We start from the raw sequence: 25,668 nt of genomic DNA on the forward strand, positions 1-25,668 counted from the left end.
GGTATCAGGACACCACTGAATCCAGGCCCCAGCAGACAAGCATCAACCTAGAGTGCAGCCCCCTCTCCCCTCTAAGCATCTTTGCCCAGTCCAGTGAGACTTACTGCCTTACTTTGGGGGTTTGTTCTGGCTGCCTTCTATGGGTTTAGGACTGCCATACATCTGGACACTACTGGGATTTCAAAGGCGGAATTGACATGGGGGGGGGGAATTTCCCAAAAGTGGCGCTTTGTCCTGGAGTTCAAGAAAGTCAATCGAAAAATCATGGGTTTTTTCTACGCCTTTCTCTTTTAAAACGCTCAACAATTTCCGTGGTTTCCTTTAAAAAAAGCGTTCAACAATTTTGGGGTCTCCCTAAGAACTTTCGGGGTGCCCTGGTTTTTTTTTACTTTTCGAAATATGGCAACCCTAGAACCCAACCGGGATTCGATTTCTCGTGCTTTCTTCCTCAGAACTTTTTAGGTGGATTTTTGCAACGGGTCCCCTTTCTATTGTCCTGAGGCTACCTATAAGCAGGAATCAAGAACCGCACGCCGACTGCCCTTGCTTACAGGGCCGGTTCCTTTCCGCGACCCGCCTCTGGCAAGCCAGCCGCGCAACCTCGAGCCCGCTCCGTGTGCGAGAGCGAGTCGGTAGCGCCGCCGCGACTCCTCCAATCGCTGGTCAGGTCCCTGCCCCAAGGGGGCGGGCAGAGTCTTTGATGTCGGGGGTCCCGGGGTGGCGGGAGAGTCCGCGAAGCTGGCACCCTTCCCTCCTTGCGCGGCAGGAAAGAGCGAGGCGGCGGCGGCAGCAGCAGCTCTGGAGGGAGCGAACGTGGAGGGGAGGCGGCGGCAGCAGCAGCAAGAGGCAGCAGCAGCAGCAGGGCGCGCCGAGCCGGCAGCGTTGCCTTTCGCTAAGAAGTCCCAGGCGAGCGGGGACGCCGGGGCAGAGAGGAAGAGGCGGCGGAGGAGGAAGAGGAGACGCGGCGGCTGCGGGCGCCGCGGGAACATGAGGGAGCCGCGCCGTCCGAGGTCGGCCCAGCCGGCGAGCGGCTGCAGTAGCTGCCGCGGCCGCCGCTGAGGCCGCAAGGAGCGGCGCCGGAGGCGTTTGAGGCAGGCGGAACCATGCGGGGTCCGGAGGGGTTGGCGAGGCTGCTTTACCTCGCCGCCCTGCTCGTCGCCAGGACGTGGGAAGCCCGCCTGCACCCCAAGCAAGGTAAAAGAGCCGGCCGGTTCGAAGAGCGCGCCCGCCCGGGCTCGGGCACCCGCGCGAAAAGCCCCGCAGGTCCCCGGCCGCTCGCCTCACGCCCCTCTCCGCCAGCAAGCCGCTTTCTAGGAACCCGAGGCTTTGGCGCTGCGCTGGCGGAGGAGGAGGAGGGACAGCGGCGTGAGGCGAGCGCGCGTGCGCGTGGGGAAGGAGCCTCGCACGTGCGGGCAGAGCGCGCGGCGCGCGCTGAGGCGAAGGCAGAGCCCGGCTGGGGCTGGGCGCTTGTCTCTTTCAGGTGCATTCCCGCCTGGAAGGCCTTTTTTTCTCCCCGTCCTCGTACATGGTTACACTATGGCAGATAGGCCAGAGCAAAAAACATTTCAGGCACCCATAAGAAAGACATTTGTCCGCAGTTGTGTTTGGAGCTCGTTATTCAGTGGGCAAAGAGGAGCAGTGCCTGTTCCCACTGTCCTTTTATTCTTGCATGGACGTCAGAATTCATAAGCGCCCGAGGAAATAACATTTTCTCACTTTTATATCATAGGATGTGTTTTGGAATATGCCAGACTTTCAGTGTTAACTCAGCTAAGTTTTTACTCAGGGTCAGCCCACTGAATTAGCATGATTAACTTAGGCTCCTTAATTTTTAGTATGTGTACTCTGAGCAAATTTTAATCAATTAGCACCCAATGAATGCTAGAAAGAGCCCTGAGATTTTGGACTGGTTTTAGTCATCTGGTGACTTAACGTCATCATTATTAAAGTTTTAAAATGATGCGTAGGAGTGTAGCCAGAAAATAGCCTGTATTGTATTGTTAGGAAGGTCAGGTATGAGTGAAGCAAAAGCCATTGTTTTTGCCCTTTGTATATTGATGATGCATATATTGCGCCACTGTTAGTTTGTACATCTTTTTCAAACTATGATGACCGAAAGATTGAGTCAGAGAATTGGGCCGACTTAGCTTATTGCTGTCTGTACCAGGCATGGCCAAACTTGGCCCTCCAGCTGTTTTGGGACTACAACTCCCATCATCCCTAGCTAACAGGACCGGTGGTCAGGGAGGATGAGAATTGTAGTCCCAAAACAGCTGGAGGGCCAAGTTTGGCCATGCCTGGTCTACACTGACCGGCAATGGATCGCCCAAGTGCTTGACCAGGGCTTTTGCCCCAATCCTATCAGGAGTTGGTGCATGTGCAGATTATTTGTGCAACCTCTCTGCTTTCAAAAGGGCAGATCGTATTGCACTGGTTTCCCCGAAGAATAGAAAGTCTAGCCTTGTCTCCTTTGGTAGGCAGTAGACTGTGATGGATCCGATGCCTGTATCAGGAATCTGCACCATATTCAAAGTGTGTACCTTTGCTGTTTTGTTGCAGAGACTTTGGTGAAACATCTGCCGTCCTATGAAATAGTGACACCCACGCGGGTGAATGAATTTGGAGAAACTTTTCCTCATACTCACCACTTCAAAAGGAGGAAAAGAAGCATGGAGACAGGTGTGGAACCCATCCCTTTCAGGACTCACTACCGCCTCAGTGCCTATGGACAGGTATTCCAGCTGAATCTGAGTGCTGACACCAGCTTCATCGCTCCTCACTATATGGAAGTACATGTGGGGGCCACTGAAAGGCAGCCCCCCTCAGATTTGCGCCACTGCTTCTACCGTGGGCATGTTAATGCACAGGAAATGCACACAGCAATCTTCAGCATTTGTGGTGGCTTGGTAAGTACTGTGTTTCATTCAGGTTTGTTCTGTCTGAGTGGGAGAGCTGACTTGTTGGCTGCTGAATTGGAGGTTTTATGAGTTGCTGACCATAAAGGAAAGAGATTCTGAAGCACTGTTGCCTTCAAACAGAGATGATATTCTTTGGGATACATACATATATAGCGTTTATATATAATATCTACATTTACCTTAATAGCATTCTGTCTGATATCATGAACTTTGTAAAATGCAACAAAACTGTGTTGCGGTTTGGGATTCTGGTAGTCTCTTTTCTCTGTCCAAAGCACAGTATGATGCTGGAATTCAGTAGAGTATACCTTTTCCAATGACACCATATGGCCTTTTTAAACAGCGTCTGGGCAGAAATGTTGGAAATCGCATAAATGTAGGAAGTGTAGATTTTTGTTAATTTCATTAAAAATAGCTGAAAAACTTGTGTTTTGTTTTCTGAGATTTTGCAAACTCGGAAGGGATTATAAAGAACCGTTGCAGCATACACGGTGTGTCACTTCAATTCAAGTTTCATCCGTCCTACTCACTAGGGAAAGTGCCCCCCACCACTAGCAAATTGCAAGGCTTTATTCACATTTTTTTTTTTTACAGATTGGAAACTAAGGCAGAGAAGTGATGTATCCAAGACCATGCAACAGCCTGTGCTAGGACTTGGAAGCAGAACTCTCAGGTCCCATGCACTATTGGCTATCTAAAAAGTTACTGAGTTGCCTATGGGTGTAATATTTGAGCACTTTCTACAGCCAGCTAGCCCTTCTGAGCCTGGATTCATGTCAAAAAAGTGGATTCAGCATCTGCTGCTGAATAACTCAGGTCTTTTGAATTTCAGCCCGTGTTTCATATTTCCAGCTATGACTTAATTTATGTCCAGATCTACTTTTAGCAATGTCAACAGATTAACTACAATTTTAAGTTCTTTTTAAGGAAGTTTATTTGAGATCTGAGCTATGGAAGACTGAAACTCTTTGAGTGCTGGAATCTTGAAAAGAATGGGGGAATCCAGCTATTGCACTTTTGTACACTTTTTGACATAAGGCTTTACTGGTACATGGATGAATGGAGTTAAATAGACTATATTTTGCAGGCCATTTAAACCTACAAAGGCATTTCCACTGTGAGTTCCAGCTGTGTTTTGCTGCGATGGTACTTAAGGCGAACAGAGGGTTATGGAAAGGTCCATTGAGCATGTGTCCATTGAGGTCCATTGAGCATGTGTAAATGTCCTGTGAGTGCAGTTTTTGGCCACAGGAGGGCTGCTGAGAGGGGATGGGTCAGTGGCAAGAAATCCCCATGCATGAAAAGTGATGGGGTAAATGCAAAGGGTGAATGGATTGTATCCTGTGTAATTTCTGTTGAAATGATTGGCCTTCTAGTGTTTTAACTGTTTCCTAAGAACCATTTGGCTCTTTTATTGAAAGCTATTTATATTATTTCAGGGATGCAGGTGGCGCTGTGGTCTAAACCACAGAGCCTAGGGCTTGCCGATCAGAAGGTCAGCAGTTTGAATCCGCGCTACGGGGTGAGCTTCCGTTGTTCGGCCCCAGCTCCTGCCGACCTAGCAGTTCGAAAGCACATCAAGTGCAAGTAGATAAATAGGTACTGCTCTGGTGGGAAGGTAAACGGCATTTCCGTGCGCTGCTCTGGTTTGCCAGAAGTGGCTTAGTCATGCTGGCCACATGACCCGGAAGCTGTCTGCAGACAAACGCCGGCTCCCTCGGCCTATAAAGCGAGATGAGCGCGCAACCCCAGAGCCATCCGTGACTGGACCTAACGGTCAGGGGTACATTTACCTTTACCTTTGTTTATATTGTTTACAAAAAAACCCTTTCTTTATTATTGGTATTAATCACATCAGGATTTTATTTTATTTACTATTATTTCCTAGGAAGTAGAATTGATGGTGCAATTGGTGCTTAATCTATACACGTTTCAGTAGTATCTCTTCCTGCCCTTTGCTGAAGTGCATTTATGGCTCAAAGTGTGTTGAGATTCATGATCTAGAGTTATGCGTATTTAAGACATGAAAGTTTGTGGCTTGCCACTTTGGCTTGTTTCCTGAGAACTATTGCAGCCCCAATTTCTCAATTTCGTTTTGGCAAACCTCCATACTAGAGATACATTATGAGCATACAGTAACTTCAAAATAGGATATTGCTGTTGTGGTTTCAGTTTGTCTTATTTGTTATAATTTAACAGTGTTGGCTTCACTGTTGCCTCTTATCAGTAAACAAAAAGAGATTCCATAGAATAATAGAGTTGGAGGGGACTTGGAGAGTCATCTAGTCCAATCCTCTGCAGTGAAGGAATCTTAACTAAAGCATCTATTACTCCCAGCACATTTCCAAGCACAATCCAAAGTGTTGCTGCTGACCTTTAAAGGGCTTCGGCCCTGTATACCTGAAGGAGCATCCCCACCCCCCATCATTCAGCCTGGACACTGAGATCCAGCTCCGGGGGCTTTCTGGCAGTTCCCTCATTGTGAAAAGAGAGGTTACAGGGAACCAGGCAGAGAACCTTCTCGGTAGTTTTGCCCACTCTGTGGAACACCCTCTCATCAGATGTCAAGGAAATAAACAACTATCTGACTTCTAGAAAACATCTGAATGCAGCCCTGTATAGGGAGGTTTTTAATGTTTGATGTTTTCTGTAGTTTTATAATTTGTTGTTAGCCTCCCAGAGTGGCTGGGACAACTCAGCCAGATGGGTGGCATATAAATAACATAATCATTGCTATTATCATTTCATTTTGGGTGAAGAGAGAGAGGCAGCTCCACCTTCTCTCTGTCACCCAATAGCATTTCTCCATCTTCTTCACTCAAGGGACCTATTGTTTGCTTGTTCTTCCTCTTGCTTTGAACGTAGCCAAAGAAACCTGTAATCTGTAATTATCAACCTACTTGTAACCTCCCTTCCATGCTTCTTAATACAGAAGTTGAGAAATTGGGGTTGGGCGGAATGCTAAAGGGCTGGTAATGGTCTCTACCCATGACAGACACCCTCCCTCACCCTTGTTCTTCTTTCACAAGGCAGCAGAAAAAACCTAGGCCACAGGTGTGGTCCTTGGCAGCCAGGACTCTAACTCTGGCTATGAGGAATCAAACTGTATCTTTATTGCCTATTCCCACCCCAGGGTTAGAGGTCATGTGAGTTGTAGTCTAGCCACACATTTCCCATATTTGCTCTAAAGGCCTCTCAATCTACTGGTACCCTCCAGGCAAAGGTAGCCTTGAATTGGCTCAGCACTTAACACCTAATGTTTAGCAGAAATTGTCCAAGCTTTTGAAGGATCGTCTAACTGATTTGGGGCGGGGGATACATATCTTTTTCTACCCTATCTCTCTTCCCATGAGTTCCTCATGAGTACCCATGTTTATGCCTTTGTTACCTAATGAATGTTCTGCATTCTGTTTTCATTCTACACCATATGAGGAAGTATTTCCAAACCAGACAAACCAGGATTGCAAGAGCGCCAAACCATAGTTTGATATTAAATCCAAACCAATCCATGTCTTCAGGATTTGTAAATCCTTCAAAATATCAATAACCAAGTTGTGTCATTATCAAGTGGCATCATTTTTTTGGAGTTATGGGGATGCAATCTTATTTTGTAGAAGGCTAGTTATATTAATATCAATAATTATATAATAAGCAGTGTGAAAATGATTCCAGATGAAAAAATCTTTCCTCGTTTTGTGCCAAACCCTGATACATTAGAGAACAGTTCCTTTCATTATTGCAATTGAAGTATGAGAAGCTCCTTTGATTGATTTGATGACAATTATGTCACACAGTTTCACATATTTGTGAGGAACTGCAATGGATCATTGCTGTAAATGTCAGAGGAAGAAAAAAAATAGGATTTAAAACACCCTACAAGAAGTTTACAAGCTAAGATTTCAAACATATTCTGAATATGCATGCAATTTGCCTGAATATAATCAGATATATAGTTACTTGAGTAGAGTATATTATCATAATTCTGCATTTGTCCAAGCCTGTTTATATAAACAGAGTTTATAGCAGTGGCAGGACTGAAGGTCTAGGCACCGTGACTGCAGTCCTTCACTCAAATGTATGTACTCAACACTGAAATAAATGAGATACATTCATTACTGTTCACTGTGGGTTCCAGTGTGCAATATTACATGTACGTATCTGGTAGTGAGCCCCTTTTAACAAAAAGTCATTTACTTCTGAGTAGTCATGTTTAGGGGTGTACTGTTAAGAGGGCACTTCTACAAGCACTGCTTCAGATATGACAAAATTCCTCTGTGGAAAGCACATCTAATGAAAATCTATGTGTAGGTTGCCAGGTGTAAACATACCATAGTATTTAACATTTTCTTCATAGAACCATAGAATTGTAGAGTTGGAAGGGACCTCAAGGGTCATCAAGTCCAACCCTCTGTATTGCAGGAATCTCAGCTACAGCATCCGTGACAGATGGCCATCCTACCTCTGCTTAAAAACCTCTAAGGAAGGAGAGTCCACAACCTCCTGAAGGAGACCATTCCACTGTCAAACAGCTTACATGGCAGTGTTTTTGCTGTGTGTGCATGCATACAAACACACTGAAGGGGTCCTAAGCATATGATAAGTACTTCTTGAATAAATGCTGTGGGCTAACTAGAAACATTTCTTAAAGATGTGATTCAGTCATGCAATGTGCATACGTTCTGGCATGCAGATGTTAGAAGGGAATGACTGAGAAGGGAGCTAAGGGAAAAAATGGAAATATGTATCAGTGTGTACCAAAGGACACAGGAGTTATTTGCAATGACACATGTGTCTGATCATTTGCAGGCAGGCAGACATAATTTAGAATTCATTCTAGACGCCACAAGCTAACTACATTTGTCTAAGTTCTATATTTTTCTTTTACTTTCACTTCATTGGTCAGTTTTAGCTTCCTACAGAAATGGGCAACCAGATCTGCTGAGGATTTCAGTGGCTGCAGGTGGATCAAAATGGCCTCTTAAGCATAGTCCAGAGAGGAAACAAAGAGGTAAAATATATTAATTCTTATTAAACTTAGTTGTCACCAAAGTCTGTTAAGAAATGCAGGGTGAAGTATACAATTGGCCACAATACAGTCTTTCTTCAATAGGACAGTCACTATTTAAAGGGGGGGAAGAGTCCTTTCCTAATGTAAAAGGCCTTGCTTCTTGGAGAATCTGGTTACTCTTGGCAGACACAATAAATCTGGTGAATCATCTATCTGTAATTAAACCAGTTTTATGGTTACATATTACCTCACTTTTCCATAGTTCCAGATGTTGTGGATCTAATTCTGCTATATGTGGTATATCTAAATGGTCCCAGGATATTGCTAGTTGCTTGAAAGATACAGGGCACAGACCCGTAGACACAAATCTGCATAATATCTGCATATCCCAAGTTATATCTGTTTATGCAAATGTATAATTTAAATGTTACAAAAGGCAAGCTCACTAATTTTCGATCAGGATAACCTCTGTATATTCAGTTAATTCAGAGTAAGTTCATTTGCATCCCACTCTAGTTCACCTGAAATCCGTTCATCTTTTAATTCATTTACCCAAAACTAATTTCCTCACAGGTCCTGCTCCAAATAACTCTTAATTCCATTTGACTAACGCTTCTCCATCACTCCCAAATCATCTAGGAAAAGCCATCTTAAATTTATTCCCCCTAATTTATATCCTCCAAAATTCATTATCCACCCAGAAACATTTGGTTGACTCAGAAAAATACATGGGCCTTGTGCATTATGGGTCCACCCTTACTTGATCTATATAGGTCTGGGTCTCATTTGTCTCATGATATACTCGGCAAATCTTAAGGAAAGGTTACTGCACGGCGAATGATCCATTTTGTTATATAGGGTCAAAATGACTATAGTGCTGGTATTACCACTGCTGCTGCTGCTAAATAATTATTTGATACTCATAGTCTGCTAGATGCCTGTAAGATCATGTTCTAAACATAGAAATGACACAGTCCTACTGAAAATGCCTTCAGACAATCTAGTAGGTAGAAAATGTGGTATTAGAATCAGGTGGCATAGTATTTGTGGCATGTCTGAGTCGAAAGCTGGATATTTCTCCTGCAGGAGCTGTTATTCTGTCCAGTTTTGACAAGACAGTATGAATTATTTCTTTATTTCTTTATTAAACAACCTTCATGAAAAGCAGTGAGCATACAATCTTCAGCATTGATGAGAGTCTGATGACTGAGTTACTTCTCTACAAGAAAACACATTTCCAGTGTGGTGGCTTCATAATTTAAAATCTAGGAGGTGCCACTTTAGTAAAAGATGCAATGTTTATTATTTGCGAGGTCTGCAAGGAGGTTTTGTTCTGTGGTATCGTTGTAGTTCTCCATTACAGAAAATGTTAGGGCTCAAGATTTATGTCTAAATGGTGTTTGTGATGCCATAGGTCAGGATCGCATTGTTAGTAATCATCGCAATTTTTAGTTGAGTCCATAATTTTGAATTAGAAAATTTTCCTAAGCAAATTTGCATATAGTAATTTGTATTGTAGATTTTCAGTTTTCATTGGAAAAAGTTCTGAGCCCCTAGAAGGTTATTTACTTCAGCATGTTTGTTTTATTTGTACTGTGTTTCATAAACAAAGCTAACTACTTTGTAACTAACCGTATTGCATAATATTTATTTGCAATTCGTACCCATTCATTGTTACTGAGGAACTTCAAAAATGGAGAATTTACTTTGGAAAAATAAAGCATTGGGAAATTTTCTGCTACACATGACTGGCTGCAACTGAGTGTTGTTCTTTCCCCCCAAGTATTAGCAGCTATTTTATCAAATAATAAAAATAAAGGCACTGGTGGGAATTACTCCAGTGATGAACTCCATATTTGTATTAACTGAGAAAAAGAATACCTGTGACTGACTTTTTTCTGTAGATAAGGATAACACATTATGATGAAGTGGGTTTTTGCCCATGAAAGCTTATACCCCAATAAAGCTGTTAGTCTTTAAGACACCATAAAACTCTTTGCTGTTTTTGCTAGAACACAATTATTGCTCTAGAATTAAGAATTTTACAAACATTTTCACACTAATCTTTACTGCATGGTATGTTTTGCTTGAATCCTTTTGTTTATTTTGTTTCAGTTTTGAATTGATGGGCTGTGCATCAGAATTTTATAACCCCTTGATTGTAAAAACCCTCAAAGTATTAGGAATTGCTTTAAAGACTATTTGTGAAGTTGCTTTCAATTTCACAACTTTTGTTGTTGAAGCTGTTAGCCACAACAGTATTAGATAATGCACACTATAACGTAACAAACTATATATTTTCACTTTATACAGTAGAATTAGTGTTGGAGTTATGTGAGACTTCATTAAAGTAGTAGTAGTTGTAGACAGAACGCTGTTGTAACAAACTAGTTGATGTAAGAATTTTACATGAATATATGTGGGTAACAACTTGCTTGCCATTTAGTATTTGAGTTAGTGATTGTGCCTAACTTACATATAGAACCAATTATATAGTAATAGTTTAGGGATATACTCAGTAAATAGTGTAATTATATGTCCCTAGGTGGCACTGAACTTTGCGGTATCTGAGCGGACTCAGGAATTTCCTGTTGCTGTTTTGATATTGTTGAGGAGAGATGATACATTTCTTATGTAGCTTATTGACTGGTCTAAGCCTTCCATGACATGCATTGCAAGGCAGTAAGAATACCAGTATTACTGGGCATACTGGGAACTAGTTTAACCAGTGAAGCTCTTGGCAATAAGTTGTGAAGTGTCTGGGGATGGGGCTTCTCTGTGTGACCTGGAAATATATGCATGACAAGATATGTGCAGTTTGACTGATGTGATTATATGAGTCATCAAAACAGCAAGAAGTGGAAGAAAGACTTATCGAATAAATTTATTTATTTATTTAAGAGTTTTGTGTACCACCCTTTGGCAGTAGCCCCAGTGTGGTAAATGGTGTCAAAAGTCACCAAGATGTCAAAGAGGATCAACGTTTTTATTGCCTGTTCCTCTCCCAGCACAGGGCACCAAGCAGTTTGAGTACCCCAAACCAGACTTGAAACCAGATTGAAAATCATTACTGTCCAAGCTGAAGCTGCCCCATCATCACCTTTTGGGTGTAGATGAAAGTGGCTTTGGGGAAGTGACCTTATGGGTCTATTAGGGTCCCATGCCCAGTTACATTTGGCTAAGAAGAAGAAGAAGAAGAAGAAGAAGAAGAAGAAGAAGAAGGCTGATCGCCGAAGAATTGATGCTTTTGAATTATGGTGCTGGAGGAGACTCTTGAGAGTCCCATGGACTGCAAGAAGATCAAACGCATCCATTCTTAAGGAAATTAGCCCTGAGTGCTCACTGGAAGGACAGATTGTGAAGCTGAGGCTCCAATACTTTGGCCACCTCATGAGAAGAGAAGACTCCCTGGAAAAGACCCTGATGTTGGGAAAGATTGAGGTCACAAGGAGAAGGGGACGACAGAGGTTGAGATGGTTGGACAGTGTTCTCGAAGCTACAAACATGAGTATGACCAAACTGCGGGAGGCAGTGGAAGACAGGAGTGCCTGGCGTGCTCTGGTCCATGGGGTCACAAAGAGTCGGACATGACTAAATGACTAAACTAATAATAATAATAATAATAATAATAATAATAATAATAATAATAAATTAATTAATTTATACCCCGCCCATCTGGCTGGGTTTCCCCAGCCAATCTGGGCGGCTTCCAACAGAACACTAAAATACAATAACCTATTAAACATCAAAAGCTTCCCTAAACAGGGCTGCCTTCAGATGTCTTCTAAAAGTTTGGTAGTTATTTTTCTCTTTGATATCTGGTGGGAGGGCGTTCCAGAGGGTGGGGGCCACTACCTAGAAGGCCCTCTGCCTGGTTCCCTGTAACTTGGCTTCTCGCAGCGAGGGAACTGCCAGAAGGCCCTCGGCGCTGGACCTCAGTGTCCGGGCAGAACGATGAAGGTGGAGACGTTCCTTCAGGTATACTGGACCGAGGCCGTTTAGACCAACACTTTGAATTGTGCTCGGAAGCGTACTGGGAGCCAGTGTAGGTCTTTCAAGACCGGTGTTATATGGCCTTGGCGGCTGCTCCCAGTCACCAGTCTAGCTGCCGCATTCTGGATTAGTTGTAGTTTCCGGGTCACCTTCAAAGGTAGCCCCACGTAGAGCGTATTTCAGTAGTCCAAGCGAGAGATAACCAGAGCATGCACCACTCTGGTGAGACAATCTGCGGGCAGGTAGGGTCTCAGCCTGCGTACCAGATGGAGCTGGTAAACAGCTGCCCTGGACACAGAATTGACCTGTACCTCTATGGACAGCTGTGAGTCCAGAATGACTCCCAGGCTGTGCACCTGGTCCTTCAGGGGCACAGTTACCCCATTCAGGACCAGGAAGTCCCCCACACCCACCCGCTTCCTGTCCCCCCAAAACAGTACTTCTGTCTTGTCAGGATTCAACCTCAATCTGTTAGCCGCCATCCATCCTCCAACTCCTCCAATAGACAAGAAGTTTGCCACCCCTTCCTTAGGCAAACAAGTAAAACCATCCTGAAATGTGACATTCTTCTTCCACGGAGTGTTGTTCTGCCATTTTGTATTCTCCTGTTTTAAGTCTTGTTTATTTAAGATAGCCTTCAGCAATTGTTCCTCTTTTGGTAATATTTAAAGATCTCACATTCATTCCAAAGGATCTATTCAGTTTTTTCATTCATAGAATTTTGAACTGATTACCATATTTTTTGCTCTATAAGACTCACTTTTTCCCTCCTAAAAAGTAAAGGGAAATGTGTGTGCGTCTTATGGAGCGAATGCAGGCTGCGCAGCTATCCCAGAAGCCAGAACAGCTAAAGGGATCGCTGCTTTCGCTGTGCAGCGATCCCTCTTGTTGTTCTGGCTTCTGAGATTCAGAATATTTTTTTTTCTTGTTTTCCTCCTCCAAAAACTAGGTGCATCTTATGGTCTGGTGCGTCTTATAGAGAGAAAAATACGGTATATTAACAGATAGAAAAGTTAGAAGGGTAACGGTATTATTGTATACATGAGTACATGCACAAAATTTCACACTCATTCCGCAAAAGCGTAATGGCTTGGCACCAGAAAGCCCTGCACTCCTGTATATATGCGTTAATCCTATTATGTGACCTGGTTAGTAAAACTGACTTTGCTGTCCAATGCTAAATGTTTCTTAACCCAAATTTTAGGATAGTGGCTAGGTTCAGAACATGATCCAGGGTAAAATCTATACATTGTTCTTTTTGTGCCTGGCAGGTTTCAGTGGATTGCCTCCGTGTTTCCTTTTGTGTGCGAGTTTAATATTGTTTTTGTTAAGCATGAGCACAGGTTATTGTTTTCAGAGTCAGCACACCTTCTTGCCAAACTGTAAAATGTTTTCAACACATCATTTTTCTACCTCTTTAACTTGGAGACTGAGAAGATCCTTCCAGCATGCATTCTATCATTTAGTATGCACAAATGAAAGGGCTTTTGTCCTCTTCATGCATGTACAATTCCTGTTGAAGTAAAAGAGGTTTAAACTTGTAGATGGAAAGGCAGAATTTGACCTCATGGCTATGTAGTGGGCTTTAAAGCAGCCTTTGATAGAGTTGTGGTCTGTTGCTCTACAAAGGAGTATTTGACTTGATTCAACTGATGATTTATCCTGGAGTGCTAAGCTTGTTTGTTATGTGCTTTTGTTTACAGCACATTGCATTCACCGTTTTATCACATAGTGCAGTGATATTAAAATTCTATTTGAAGTGAATGCATTTAGAAACGCAGCCTCCCTGCCCCATCATGTATAATTCTTTATAAACAGCAGGGGTAAGAAACCCTTGGTCCTCTCTCAATAGGCAAATTGAGACCTTCGCTCACTTGCCATGTGGGTTCTTGCAAGGTCACCATAGCCTTTATTAATCTGATCCTGCCTTTTCTCTCTCCGCTGATTCCCATGCATGTCCTAGAAGGCTGTGTCAGTCAGGAATGGGAGTTTCTGGGGGACATGAACAAAGCTTGGTTTATTAATGTTTTCTGATGAGAGAACCTGGCTGCATAAGCAGCTGTGTGGGCCAGAGTGTATTGAGTCATAATTCACCAAAATCCAAAACCTATTTTAAAGAGTTACTGCTGAAAACAGATAGAAAAAAGATATCTCTTGTTTGTATGGGGGAGAGGAATGCAGGAGTCTTTGTTTTGCCTCATTCTGGGAAGAAAAAAGAGGCAACTTGTCTATTTTGTTCCATTCTTAAAATTATGACTTACAGATAGATCAGTCAATAAAGTAGGCATCTCCACCTTACCTTTGTGCATACCTGGGATATTTATTTTGAAAATAGCAAGATAGTTTGTGCAAGTGTATGTTTATTTGTGTGTGTGCTAGTGCAGAAGTGTGTAACCACCTTTCTACAAATGGTCTTTAGCCATTTGAATATATTTTTCCTGTCTTCATATAATCCATAATACTGTAAAGCCATTTCAAAATCAGTGTCAGGTTTTTTTGGTCATTATGACTGAATTGGGATGTCATAGTTCCCCTGCTGCAGACTTGCCAGTTGTGTGTGTGTATGCCATCTTGAGCAAACGCTCTTTGCCTGTGTAGATGATGACAAAACACTTATCTGAAATAGCTGTTCATGTCTTCATCATGTTTAGAGTTACATGGCCTTGGAACTTGTTTATGTTCACTGGTTATAATGTTTTAATTGTAGAAATGCCATGCTGAAGATACTGGATGGCCAAAACTAACGTATTATTTATTGCAAGCATTTATAGTCTGTTCTTCATCCAGGGCGGAAAATACAAATACAATAAGACAACAACAAGATAAACAAAAATCAACATCATCAATAAACAATTGATAGTAAACATCTGCGATAAAACCGCAGCAACAAAATCAGAAATCAGGACATTGCGATAGAAGGTGCTATCGGTACCTAATGCACTTTATCCCTCCTGAAAGGCCTAAATGAGTAGGTGTATTTTCACCTGTCAGCAAAAGTAAGAGCATGATGCACCTCAGAGGGGTGACCTCATTCTATCAGCACCGAACCATCATCTTGGACTCAGCTACATTAGTCGAAAAACAGCATTTCAAATGTGTTATAAGCATGCAACACCAGTTGATGCTGTGAGCACAAAACTTTTCTATGTAATTTTACATAGTGTATTTTTTTCTTTTGTTATAATGATTTAAATTATAGCTTATTTATAGTGGTTTCTGCCCCTGTGTGTAGATCCATCCCTCATTGAAGTACATATTTTCAAAGGAAAACCTTTACCCATAAGTTCATACCCTTGGATTTATAACCTTTAAAAATGCTTCCTGATTCTCTGAATGCATTAATTTTCCAGTTCTTGGTTCCAGAATAATATTTCATTTACTGGACAACCCTTTATTCAGCTTTATATTTTTGTTCAATAATCCTGATCAGAGACCACCAGACTCTCTAACATCCTCTTCAAGCTTGCTCTGGCTGAAGATTTGTTATTGTTAATCAGCCCCATCTTCCTCTCACCTGGGGCTCATTATACAGTGACTGACAATTCCCCAAGAGCCATCTTTCAATTACTTGCAGCTGTCCTTGGAGGCCCAAGTCTACCAAAACCCATGGCAGCCTGCCATAGCTACTTTTCTGAGTTTTGTTTCACATAAATCTCACAGTATTACAAAATGATCAGCCAGCAATTGCTGTTACATAAACTGCAGTTTTCCAAGTTCTTGGAAGAATTAAGGCTGAAGAATTGGACTCAGTGGGATATCCTCTTGCTTGGGAAAATAACAGGCAAGTCAAAAAGTGGAAGCAGCAAGAAGGCAAGTGAAGAAGCCTTGCTGGATATAAGCAAAGAAGTAAACAGGATGCTTCCATACCATCAAATGAAATAATTTTCTCTGCTGATGAAAATAAAGGAACAAATACCTGATGCCCAAGATGGAAATGATGGAAGTTATGAATTGACTTTAGGAAAACCAAGTAAACCTTCCACTTCTAATAAAAAGGCAGAGTACAACATCATTAGAAATACATAATGTTGCTATTCAGAGCATCGGATAGGGTGTTAGCCTGCATGCCACAGCTGCTATCACCACAACCACCTTTATGGATGCTGGCTTGATCACTGAGAGGACAAGAGACTTGGAGTTTATCACAATAAAGTCAAGGGACCCCAATAAAAAGTTATGTAGTCTCTGGATCAGGAATTGAATTATCTTTGTCAGAAGGGTGAAATTGACTGCATCTCCTCTGATGGTCATGAAGATACAACTAAAGTTATGCTGAAAGCAGACAATTCACATCAGCAGTTCCCCAGTTGCCCAGCATCAGAACAGCATTATTCTGTGTGCAGTGAGCCAGGTGAAATATATCTCTACTACTTCTCTCTGGAAAAGGGCTCAAAGAGAGAAAAAACAGCTGACGTTATTGCTAATGATCTTGTAGATGTCATGAAGACAAAGGGCATTGGTTAGAGCTTTCAGGCCATTGAAAGTGATTATACAAATGTTAACTGGCTGGGAGCATGCTACCATGTAGTGGGTATAGGTCAAGATTGGTCGTAAGCTTGATCTGGTTGGTTTGTGCTCTCCACACCAATGACTTACCCTTAAGACACTTGATCACAACACTTGATGGGAAGACCTTATCTAACAACAAGTGGACAGGTAACATTGGCAAGACACTTCTACATAATGTGAAATTGAGCTTTCATTCACCAAACTCTCAGTTGCAGAGCCTCTTACTTCACTGATTGACAATGTTGTAAAGGATCTGTCTACTGATCAAGCATCAGATCACACATGCAATAAGGATAGGAAAACTTCCCACAGATCTGGCCCTTCTTGAAATTGGTTGAGTGAGCCATTCAAGGTGGTTAACAATAGCAAACAAGCTTTCTTGCATATGAGTTTCAAAACATGTCCTTAAAGGCAAAACCCTCAACAACTTAAGACTGATAGTGGAATACGTGGTTTGTGTGTACTACCCCTGCTGGTTCAACATCAAAGTAAAATGTGGGTGGAAGGCCCACACCACATTGTGTTTCAGCTGCTGCAATTTAGGCTGCAAAAGCAGGCTATAGTGGATGCTGTTTTGCCAACCATCCAGAGCTCAGCATTGTATGCATTCAGCATAATAGTAAATCAGACACTCTTGTGCTCAGGTGACATGAATTCTCACTGACCACAGTTTCTAGAGAAAATGAAAAGGTTCATAAAGCAAAACTATAATACCTTAATACACATTTCAGTGCTGTTATAAAATAAGAATGTAGATCTGTAATTGTACTACTACAGATTTCCAGGCAGGAATAAATTGTGCAACTGTTTCTAGAATTTTGTGCCTGGTACATCAGAAACATTTTGTTCGGTTCCAAAAAATGCTATAAATGAGAGCGATTAATTTAATATACATTTGTATTATACAATAATTAATTTTAAAAGTTAGATATGACACTCAGATAAAGGCTCTTGTAGATGACTGATGTAACTATCTGCAGTACAGTCACTTGTATATTAGTACAATTTGCAACTCACTTATTCTGATGATAATTTAACTTGTTAATTGATGTGTTTAACCCAGATTCCACTAAATATGCAATACTTTTTCTAGAAATAATTTCATTAGAATTGTAAGCTTTGGTTTCTAATCTACATTTATCCTTTGCTTTCTTGAAACGACATACAAGTATAATAATGAAATCCTGGGCATGTCTTCTGGCTGCCATGTATTCGGAAGTTCTTAGACATAGATGGGATTCGTCCGTCAAAGAGATTTCCACCCCCCCCCCCAAAAAAAAAGCTCAACAACTTTGCAAGCAAAAAGAAAAGAAAAAGTGTTCGACAACTTTTGTGTCTGGATTTTCACTTTTTGAAATACAACAGTCCTATAATATGTTTGTTGGCATGTATTAGCTCTAGAATTACTACAGTTATCCAAGGAACGGTGGGAGTAAACAAAGGAACCATAACTGATTACCTGTGGTCACCATGGTAGGCACAGAAAGTACCATCAAAAGTTGATAGGGCAAACATTTTAATGTGTTGCCGCCGCCACAGTGTGTGTGTGTGTGTGTGAGAGAGAGAGAGAGAGAGATTGATTGACCCAATGTTATCTGGAATCATCAAAGCAGCTGGGCAAGCCTGGGTTGATTTTGGTCTGATAAATGCACATATCCCTGGAGCTCAGCATGAATTTCCCCCAAAATAGCTCAAAAACATCTCCTTTTTTTGTTTAGATTTTGTCCCCCCCCCCCCGCCTTTTGTGTCCAGATTTTCACTTTTTGAAATACGGCAACCCTATATTGTTCATTCCAACATACTCCCAGGTAAGTGCATATAGGATTGCAACATCAGTGTTTCAGCATCGTCAAAAAGCTTGAAATCCCAGTTTTGCCTGTAAGGTTTAAGGACCATTAATTCATATAATAAATAATGCAACTGTGATTACTTTTAAAAAGGCATTAACCTACTCACATTTGGGTTGCTGCAGCTTCTCCAGTGACACCTTCTCTTTCGTTTTCAGATGGGCACATTTAAGTCCCATGACGGTGAATACTTTTTGGAACCTTTGATGACAGCAGCTGAAGATGAACAAGAAGATGACCATAATAAACCACATCTAATATATAAACATGAAGAATTTAAGAAAGATTCTTATCAGAATTCCTATAAACCTTGTGAAACTTCAGGTACAACTAAATCTTAAACAGTGATGGGCAATTATCTTGTTAGAATCACCAGTGGTTTGTTGATACTATCCCATGGTGGTATTAGTCTTCATCAAGATATGCTTGTGTTTCTCTATCATGTTGGTGGTGTTGGGTAAGATGCTGTAAGTCAGGTGTGGGGAACCTTTATCCCTCAGATGCTGGTCATTGGTCATGCTTACAGGGGCTGATGGGACTTATAGTTCAGAAACAACTGGAGGGTCCCTATACCTGCTGTACATGATTGTTGAAGATGAAGGGTGTATCTAAGCAATGAATTCACATTTAACAGACTTGTTACGACATAGAATTCTGGGAATTGGTGTCAGACTGAGAATTATGTTAGAGAGCCTCAGCTTTTTTCACAAAACTGCATTTCCCATTTCCTGTGGGCAGGGAAAGACTGTTAAACTAGTTGAAGTCTGCAGTGTAGCTGTCCCCTCAGTATCTGTGCTGAAGTGACATGATCTGCTACTGCTGGCATCTAAGAAAGGTTGGCTGGTTAGTAAAATACGGCTGCTCTGATCTGTACTCAAGAGACCTGGCCAGCATTTTCTTCCATGTTCTTTATTAGATGCTTCATATTAAAGGCTTCAGTGTCCTTTGGTATGATTGGACTAGAGCTGTTTTTAAAAATTGTATTGTGTATTTTAGTTCCAGAGGAGAATGACCCTTGTATGGAGAATGCCAAGCAGGGTTTAATTGCAGAATCAGGTTGGATAAAGTTCTTGTTTAGCTTTAGAAATTTAATTGGAAGATGTGAACAGGCCATTTTCTTCCTTCATTTAGTCTTACATGGCTTCCTTTCATTAAAAGGCTTTGCAGTCTGGAGGTGTGTCGTGACACTTGGCTGATCAGGCATCAGATAATGCCAAAATACTCTCAAACCTCCCCCCCCCCCACCCCCGCCATGTTTGGTTGGCTACTGAACAGTGTCCATTCCTTTTCCAGGAATTGGACATAGCATTTCCAGTAATTCCTGTGTAGTGGAAATTTGTATGATTTTCAATTCGATAACCTGGGACTGTTATTAAAAATGGATAAGCGTTTGTTTGCTTTTTGAAGGAAAAGGCTTATGTTTATAAATTTGGAAACAGCAAAAATGGTAGATACGTGCTGTTGTTTTAACATATGGTCTCTGAGCAGCATTTTTCTTAACTAGATCACATGCATTTTTGAGAGTTGGCACCATTGCCAAGTGCTCAGCCTAGGGCTTGCATACAGATTATATTCTGACAATTGTGAATAATGCAGAATGCCCCTTAAACAGTATTTTGTGAAGTAGGGCGGTAGAGAGAAATGAAGGCAGCATGCATTAGGATATACTTTAGCCTTTCAATTCTGGTTTGATGTAGCAAGATTGGCAATTTTCTGCCAATTCCTCATGTGCGGAATTGTTTCTTAATTTGATACATAGGAAATAAATGTTAATATCTTGCTGTTCAGTGCATTTTGTTTAAAAAGGCATTTCTTGTATACCGCGATTCCTCTTATGGTTAGAGAAAGAGGCAGCATTGTACAGGAAGTGGAGTTTCTGTGTTCAACATAACTATACGCCAACGCTACCTCCCAACATCACCCGCCAATCAGACTTTTCCATTGCTTCCTCAAACTACTTCTCCATTTTTTACTCACCCTGCTGCTAGAAAATGGAAAAATCCAAATCCCACAAAATCACAACTATTGAGTTCAAAATAAAGCATAATAAATTCTGGGCATTTATGCAGACCTAAGCCTAAGATTTGGCTTAATGTTGCATCTTAATTCAGGATCTTGGTTTATCTCTCTCCAGACAAAGCAGGAGTCGTACAAGGGCTTACTAGGGTTTACAAGGGCTGTGCATTATGTAGCCTATTGAGATTTTTGGTTGTTATGTCATATTTGTGACTAATCAAACTCAGATTGCATTAAATTAAATCTGTGGCACCCCCTTTTGTTTGTGGTGTCACTCTTCTCCACCTGCATCAGAGCAACATCTGCTTCTCTATCCTTTACATTTGTCACCCCCTGGTGTCCACCCTGCAGTATAGCTGTTTAAAAAATTAAGGCTGCAATCCGACCCATATTTACGGTAACTGGAAATCTGTTCCATTTAACTTTGTAGGATTTAGACAGTGCGAGTAGACATCTATTGGGATTTGTATTGTGTATATAATGGTATCATAGGTGGTCAAGACATATAATACCAGTTTTACAAAGTGAGTCTTCAGATTTAACGTGTTCATTCATGGAAAACTAGGTAGGGAAATGTATGTTTAGCAAGAAGATTGTGTCACCTTAGGAAGGTCTGTGTGGTGCAATCCCATGTGTATTTTTTGAAATATTTTTGTGTAGATTAGGCAGTGTTGTTAGTTCTTCACTGTTTCATATGAGAGCAATTGTTTCTTCTTATAAGAGTAATTATTTCTTCTTGTGGAGTTTTAATTTTTAACATCTTAATTTTCAAGTCATGTTCATCACTGTGCATTGCTGCCATTTCCTTAGTAAAGTCTCTCCCCCCCCCCAATATAGCTAGGTAGGCAGGCAGTTTTATAAGTAGGTAATACTTGTAGCTTATGACTTTATATTTCACAGTTTATCAATCTGCCATTTTTGTGTCTCATTCCTGTATTTTGAATTTTGCGTATCTTTAATTCCACTGGCCAGTTGTTTTTATATCACTGCATCTCAACCATTTTTTTTGTTCCCTAATGCTGTGATTGATAACTCACATTGTGTATAAATGGGTTGTATCTTCTCAACCTCTTGTTCTGTGAAAAGAAACCTTTTTGCTAAGTCATTGAACTAAGCAGAAAAAGATTCACAGTACATAAAACATTGGTAGTGGGTACAATAACACCAAGAGGGGTACTCTTGTTAAAGTTTGTTTTGAGGGAAATTGAAACTTGAAAAAAAGAAAGGTGGTAGACAATATTCCATAAGCATTACACACTCGAAGAAGCACACTATGTACTGGATAACAGCCAGCAGTGAAGAGGCCTGTTTAAGGGTTGCTGTCTCCACGCACAGGTGTTGCCATATGGTGTCTGGATTTCTAACCAATGGGTTTTGGAATAACACTTTTGTTCTTATTGTGCATGTGTTATGTAGCAAATGCCAAGTTTCAGAGTTGCTTTATCCACCAAGAACAACAGGAGTAGAGCGTTATAGGAAAGCCTTCAGGCAAACTTGCAAGTTTAGGACATATTTTCTTTTGGTATTCAGCATCCCCATCTTTGTTTGGAATGGGATGAAGAATATGAGCAAGACTGATTCAGGCTTCTTTTCAGGGCTGGGGATTGTTGGCCTTGTTCCCATGAGTCCCGGGTCTTTATAAGGTGCCTGTAGGCAATTATTGACTGGCAGAGAAAGAGCTTGTGTTGCCCAAATAGCCCAAGCAGAAATTTTAGCTATTGAATGTAGTAATGACATTGAATGTAAACGAATTTCTATGCTAGCCTGACTCTGCTTATTGGCAAGTGAGCATAGATTAGTTTCTGTTCTCTTTTGGGCAGATTGGTAACATTCCAATCTTCTTTTCTATCTGTTCCCTTGTTTGTACAATGGTGCCCAAAGCAAGAAAAGCAAAAAGGGCAGAACTGAGTTCCTGTGCGTGCAAAGGGTCCTCTTAAGTATGCAAGCAAATCCCATTTCTGTTTTTTATATTAAAAAAACTATCCCCCAAAATGACCTGAAAGAGATGGGGACTGAGAAGTGTGCATGTGAAGCAAGAGAGAACTCAGGTGTGAGCCTGCACATGCCAGAATTCGGAGTTAACACCTAAACAAAGCAAATACCTTGTTTCTTCAGCCTAGTGCATAAAGGGCAGAGGGAGGGATTGAAATCCAAACAGACAAAAACTTATGTTCATTCTTCAAGCCAATTCCCCCACTTTCTGTGTGATCCTTTAAGCTCCAAGGGGACCGCAAGAAATATGTTTAGCGTTAGGGTGTTAGCCTTGCAAATTGTATGTGCAATAGTAATCGTTCGTTTTGTTTTGCAGAAGAGCCAAAGAAAAGCACTTTACTATTTCCATATGAGAGCAGCTTAATGAAAGACATAAATGTACTTCAGGAGCACACCGCTGTAGAATATGCTTCTAAAAACCTTTCTGTCAAGAGTGATAGAAACAACCCACATTCCCGGAGGAAACGTTTCCTTTCCTATCCAAGATACGTAGAGGTGATGGTTACGGCTGATGCCAGAATGGTTCAGCACCATGGACGGAACTTGCAGCATTATGTATTAACGCTAATGTCAATAGTAAGTAAGCCTATATTACAGGTGTATTCCAACAGGTACTTGAGGAGAATTACCGTATTTTTCGCTCTATAGGACACACTTTTTCCCCTTCAAAAATGAAGGGGAAATGTGTGTGCGTCCTATGGAGCGAAGAAGCCATAGCCCCGCGACCCTCTCCCGGCTGGAGAGGTGACGCGTGGCTATGGCAGGAGCCTCTCCTCTGCGCCTTTCCGCTGCTCCCTGACCTGCTCTTTGGGGCTGGTGGTGGGCTTCCCCCCACCAGCCCCAAAGTGCAGGTCGAAAGGAACCTGAAGCCTGGAGAGTGAGAGGGGTCAGTGCACACCGACCCCTCTCACTCTCCAGGCTTCCAAGGTAGCCGCCTGAATGCACCTTAAACGGCACCTTGTTTTAGAGCGGGAAAACAAGAGGGGGAAAGTTCTCCCCCTCTCTGTGCAGTGCCTCCTGCCGCTTCACTGAAGGGGCGCTGGGCAGAGAAGGGGAGATTTTTTTTTCTTGTTTTCCTCCCTCTAAAACAAAGTGCATCCTATTGTCCGGTGCGTCCTATGGTGCAAAAAATACGGTAATGTTGTATCCCTGTCAGCCTGGAGGGACCAAAGTAGAGCCCAGACAACTGTTCCTGGCTTCCCCGTCATTGTTTTAAGCAACGTATCATTTAGACTGCAACCTCCAGGATTGTGATCAAAGACTTTTTGTGTGTGTCCCCCCCCCCATGGCAACCTTTCCCTACCTGATGACATGTTGCGGTGTATCCATGAGCCTATGAGTGCAATTTCCCTGATCTTCCTCCAGGCCAGAAGGAGAGTTGGAGAATTAGCCAAACATGCTCCCCAGCTTGAACAGCCTTGTGAGATAGGGGATTTCACAGTTGCAGAGCAGAAGATTTGTACCTGCACTCCAGCTTCTTGCTGCCAGGATTCCATAATGCAAACATTTTTACTTTGGAGAAAAATTGACTCTCTTTTGCAGGAAGGGGTTATAGAGAGGAAATAAGTAGGCTTCTGTATACCTCAGGGTTCCCCTGTGTATGCAGAAAATACCTTGTTTGTGAATGTCCAGTTTTGCTTCCAAGCTGATTGGCATAGGGTCACACATTTTGCTTTTAGAAGGAATGATACGGCTATTCAAGGGGGGGGGAGAACATTCATTTGGGCTAGCATAGTAACCTGGCACAAACCCAGGCAGCTCTTTGGATCCAGGCCCATATTACTTGGTTGGCTGTATCCAGTGACAAATTCTTTTTGACAGTATATTTGATTCTAAAAATGATGTCAGGGGAATGTTGAGCCCCAGATATCCACAAATAATGCTGTGAATACATATAATGTCAGATTTGCTTCTACTAATCTGTTATGTACACTTCAGACCAGTATGGATTAAAATAAACCTATTTCATTTCATTTAAATTAAAGAACTTTGGCTTAACTGGGTTGTGGATGACGTTTACATCTAAAACAGCTATGGAACTTAAAAAAATTCCTTCCAGTAGCACCTTAAAGACCAACTAAGTTAGTTCTTGGTATGAGCTTTCGTGCATGCACACGAAAGCTCATACCAAGAACTAACTTAGTTGGTCTTTAAGGTGCTACTGGAAGGAATTTTTTTATTTTGACTATGGCAGACCAACACGGCTACCTATCTGTAACTGGAGCTATGGAACTTGTGTGTGTGTGTGTGTTGTGTGTGTGTGTATAAGCATAGATATGGTCTCATAAGAATTATCATTGCCTTTATTAAATAGAAAAATAGGAACTTAACCCAGTGTACAGGCTTATTAAAATACTTGTTGCACCTAGAAAATAACTAGAATTTTTAGAAGGGGAGAGATTTGAGTACCATGCCAGAGGTTTGCCATAATACATGACCTTTTCCTGGTATGGCAAGAATGTACCAGTAGTTTCACAAGTTTGATGGGTTTGTCCCATTGATGACAACAGGACAATTAGCTAATTTTCATATTACATTTGCCCTAAATAACTGTTTCGCTGATTCTGACTGGGAATTGGCATTCAAGTGGCATTTGTTAGTTTCTCTGCTTGTGTATATATTGCAGTTAGAGAAAATGTGACATGAAAATTGGTTCAGACAATGCAATCCTATGCTTCATTATTCCTAAGTAAGATCCACAGTATTCAGTGGGGTTTGCTGCCTGGAAAATATGGATAGGATTGCATGCTAAATCAAATAGGGCAGAGGAGTTGAATGAATGCTCAATGCAATGTTGGATTCCACTGAATGTACAGTACCATAGAATTTTAACACTCTGGCTTTTATTTATCTAGGTTGCTACAATCTACAAAGATTCAAGTATAGGAAATCAAATAAATATTATGATTGTAAAATTAATTGTAGTTCACAATGAACAGGTAAGAAAATGCATTCATTTCACGATTCAGAGTAACTTGCTGCAATTTTCAGTTTTAACGTGTACTTTCAGAAGTTAATGCTTTTAAAAGTATTGAAATGAAATGCTTGAAATGAGATTTGCTAGCTGCTCTTCCAAGTATTTTGTACATACATTGCAGGCAGACAGGCTGGTGCAAATGTTTAGAATTGGGATCTAGCTATTAATACTGATTAACATGGCCAGGTTTATTATTTATCAGGGGGGGCTATTGGGTTGTTGATTTTATTTTGATTATATATTTTGTGGTTTTATATTTTGATTTTATTCTGTGAACCGCCCTGAGACCTCCGGGTATAGGGTGGTATATTATTATTAATAATAATAATAATAATAGATAATATTTCAATGCTGACCAGGTTCAGCCTTGACCCTGCCAACTAGCCTTTCTGGTCATCTACTTGCTCA

The 25,668-nt window shown here is 41.5% G+C and overlaps 1 protein-coding gene across 4 annotated transcripts in view; it reads left to right on the forward strand.

Moving 5' to 3' along the window:
- The first annotated feature begins 618 nt into the window (after nucleotides 1-618).
- The window catches only part of ADAMTS20 (ADAM metallopeptidase with thrombospondin type 1 motif 20), an 83,315-nt gene continuing 58,265 nt past the window's right edge, over nucleotides 619-25,668 (forward strand). For 2 of the 4 annotated variants that reach the window (XM_083463223.1, XM_083463224.1), the window contains exons 1-5: nucleotides 668-1,194; nucleotides 2,560-2,906; nucleotides 18,434-18,599; nucleotides 22,600-22,859; nucleotides 25,139-25,222. In XM_083463223.1, the coding sequence (XP_083319349.1) occupies nucleotides 1,104-1,194; nucleotides 2,560-2,906; nucleotides 18,434-18,599; nucleotides 22,600-22,859; nucleotides 25,139-25,222 (948 nt within the window). In that variant the 5' untranslated portion in view covers nucleotides 668-1,103. Of the gene's footprint in view, nucleotides 1,195-2,559; nucleotides 2,907-7,821; nucleotides 7,927-18,433; nucleotides 18,600-22,599; nucleotides 22,860-25,138; nucleotides 25,223-25,668 lie in introns of those variants that run through there. The other 2 variants (XM_083463226.1, XM_083463225.1) reach the window with 2 other exon arrangements.

Source organism: Podarcis liolepis (genome assembly GCF_965112155.1).
Source record: "Podarcis liolepis genome assembly, chromosome: 10".
Classification (NCBI taxonomy): domain Eukaryota; kingdom Metazoa; phylum Chordata; class Lepidosauria; order Squamata; family Lacertidae; genus Podarcis; species Podarcis liolepis.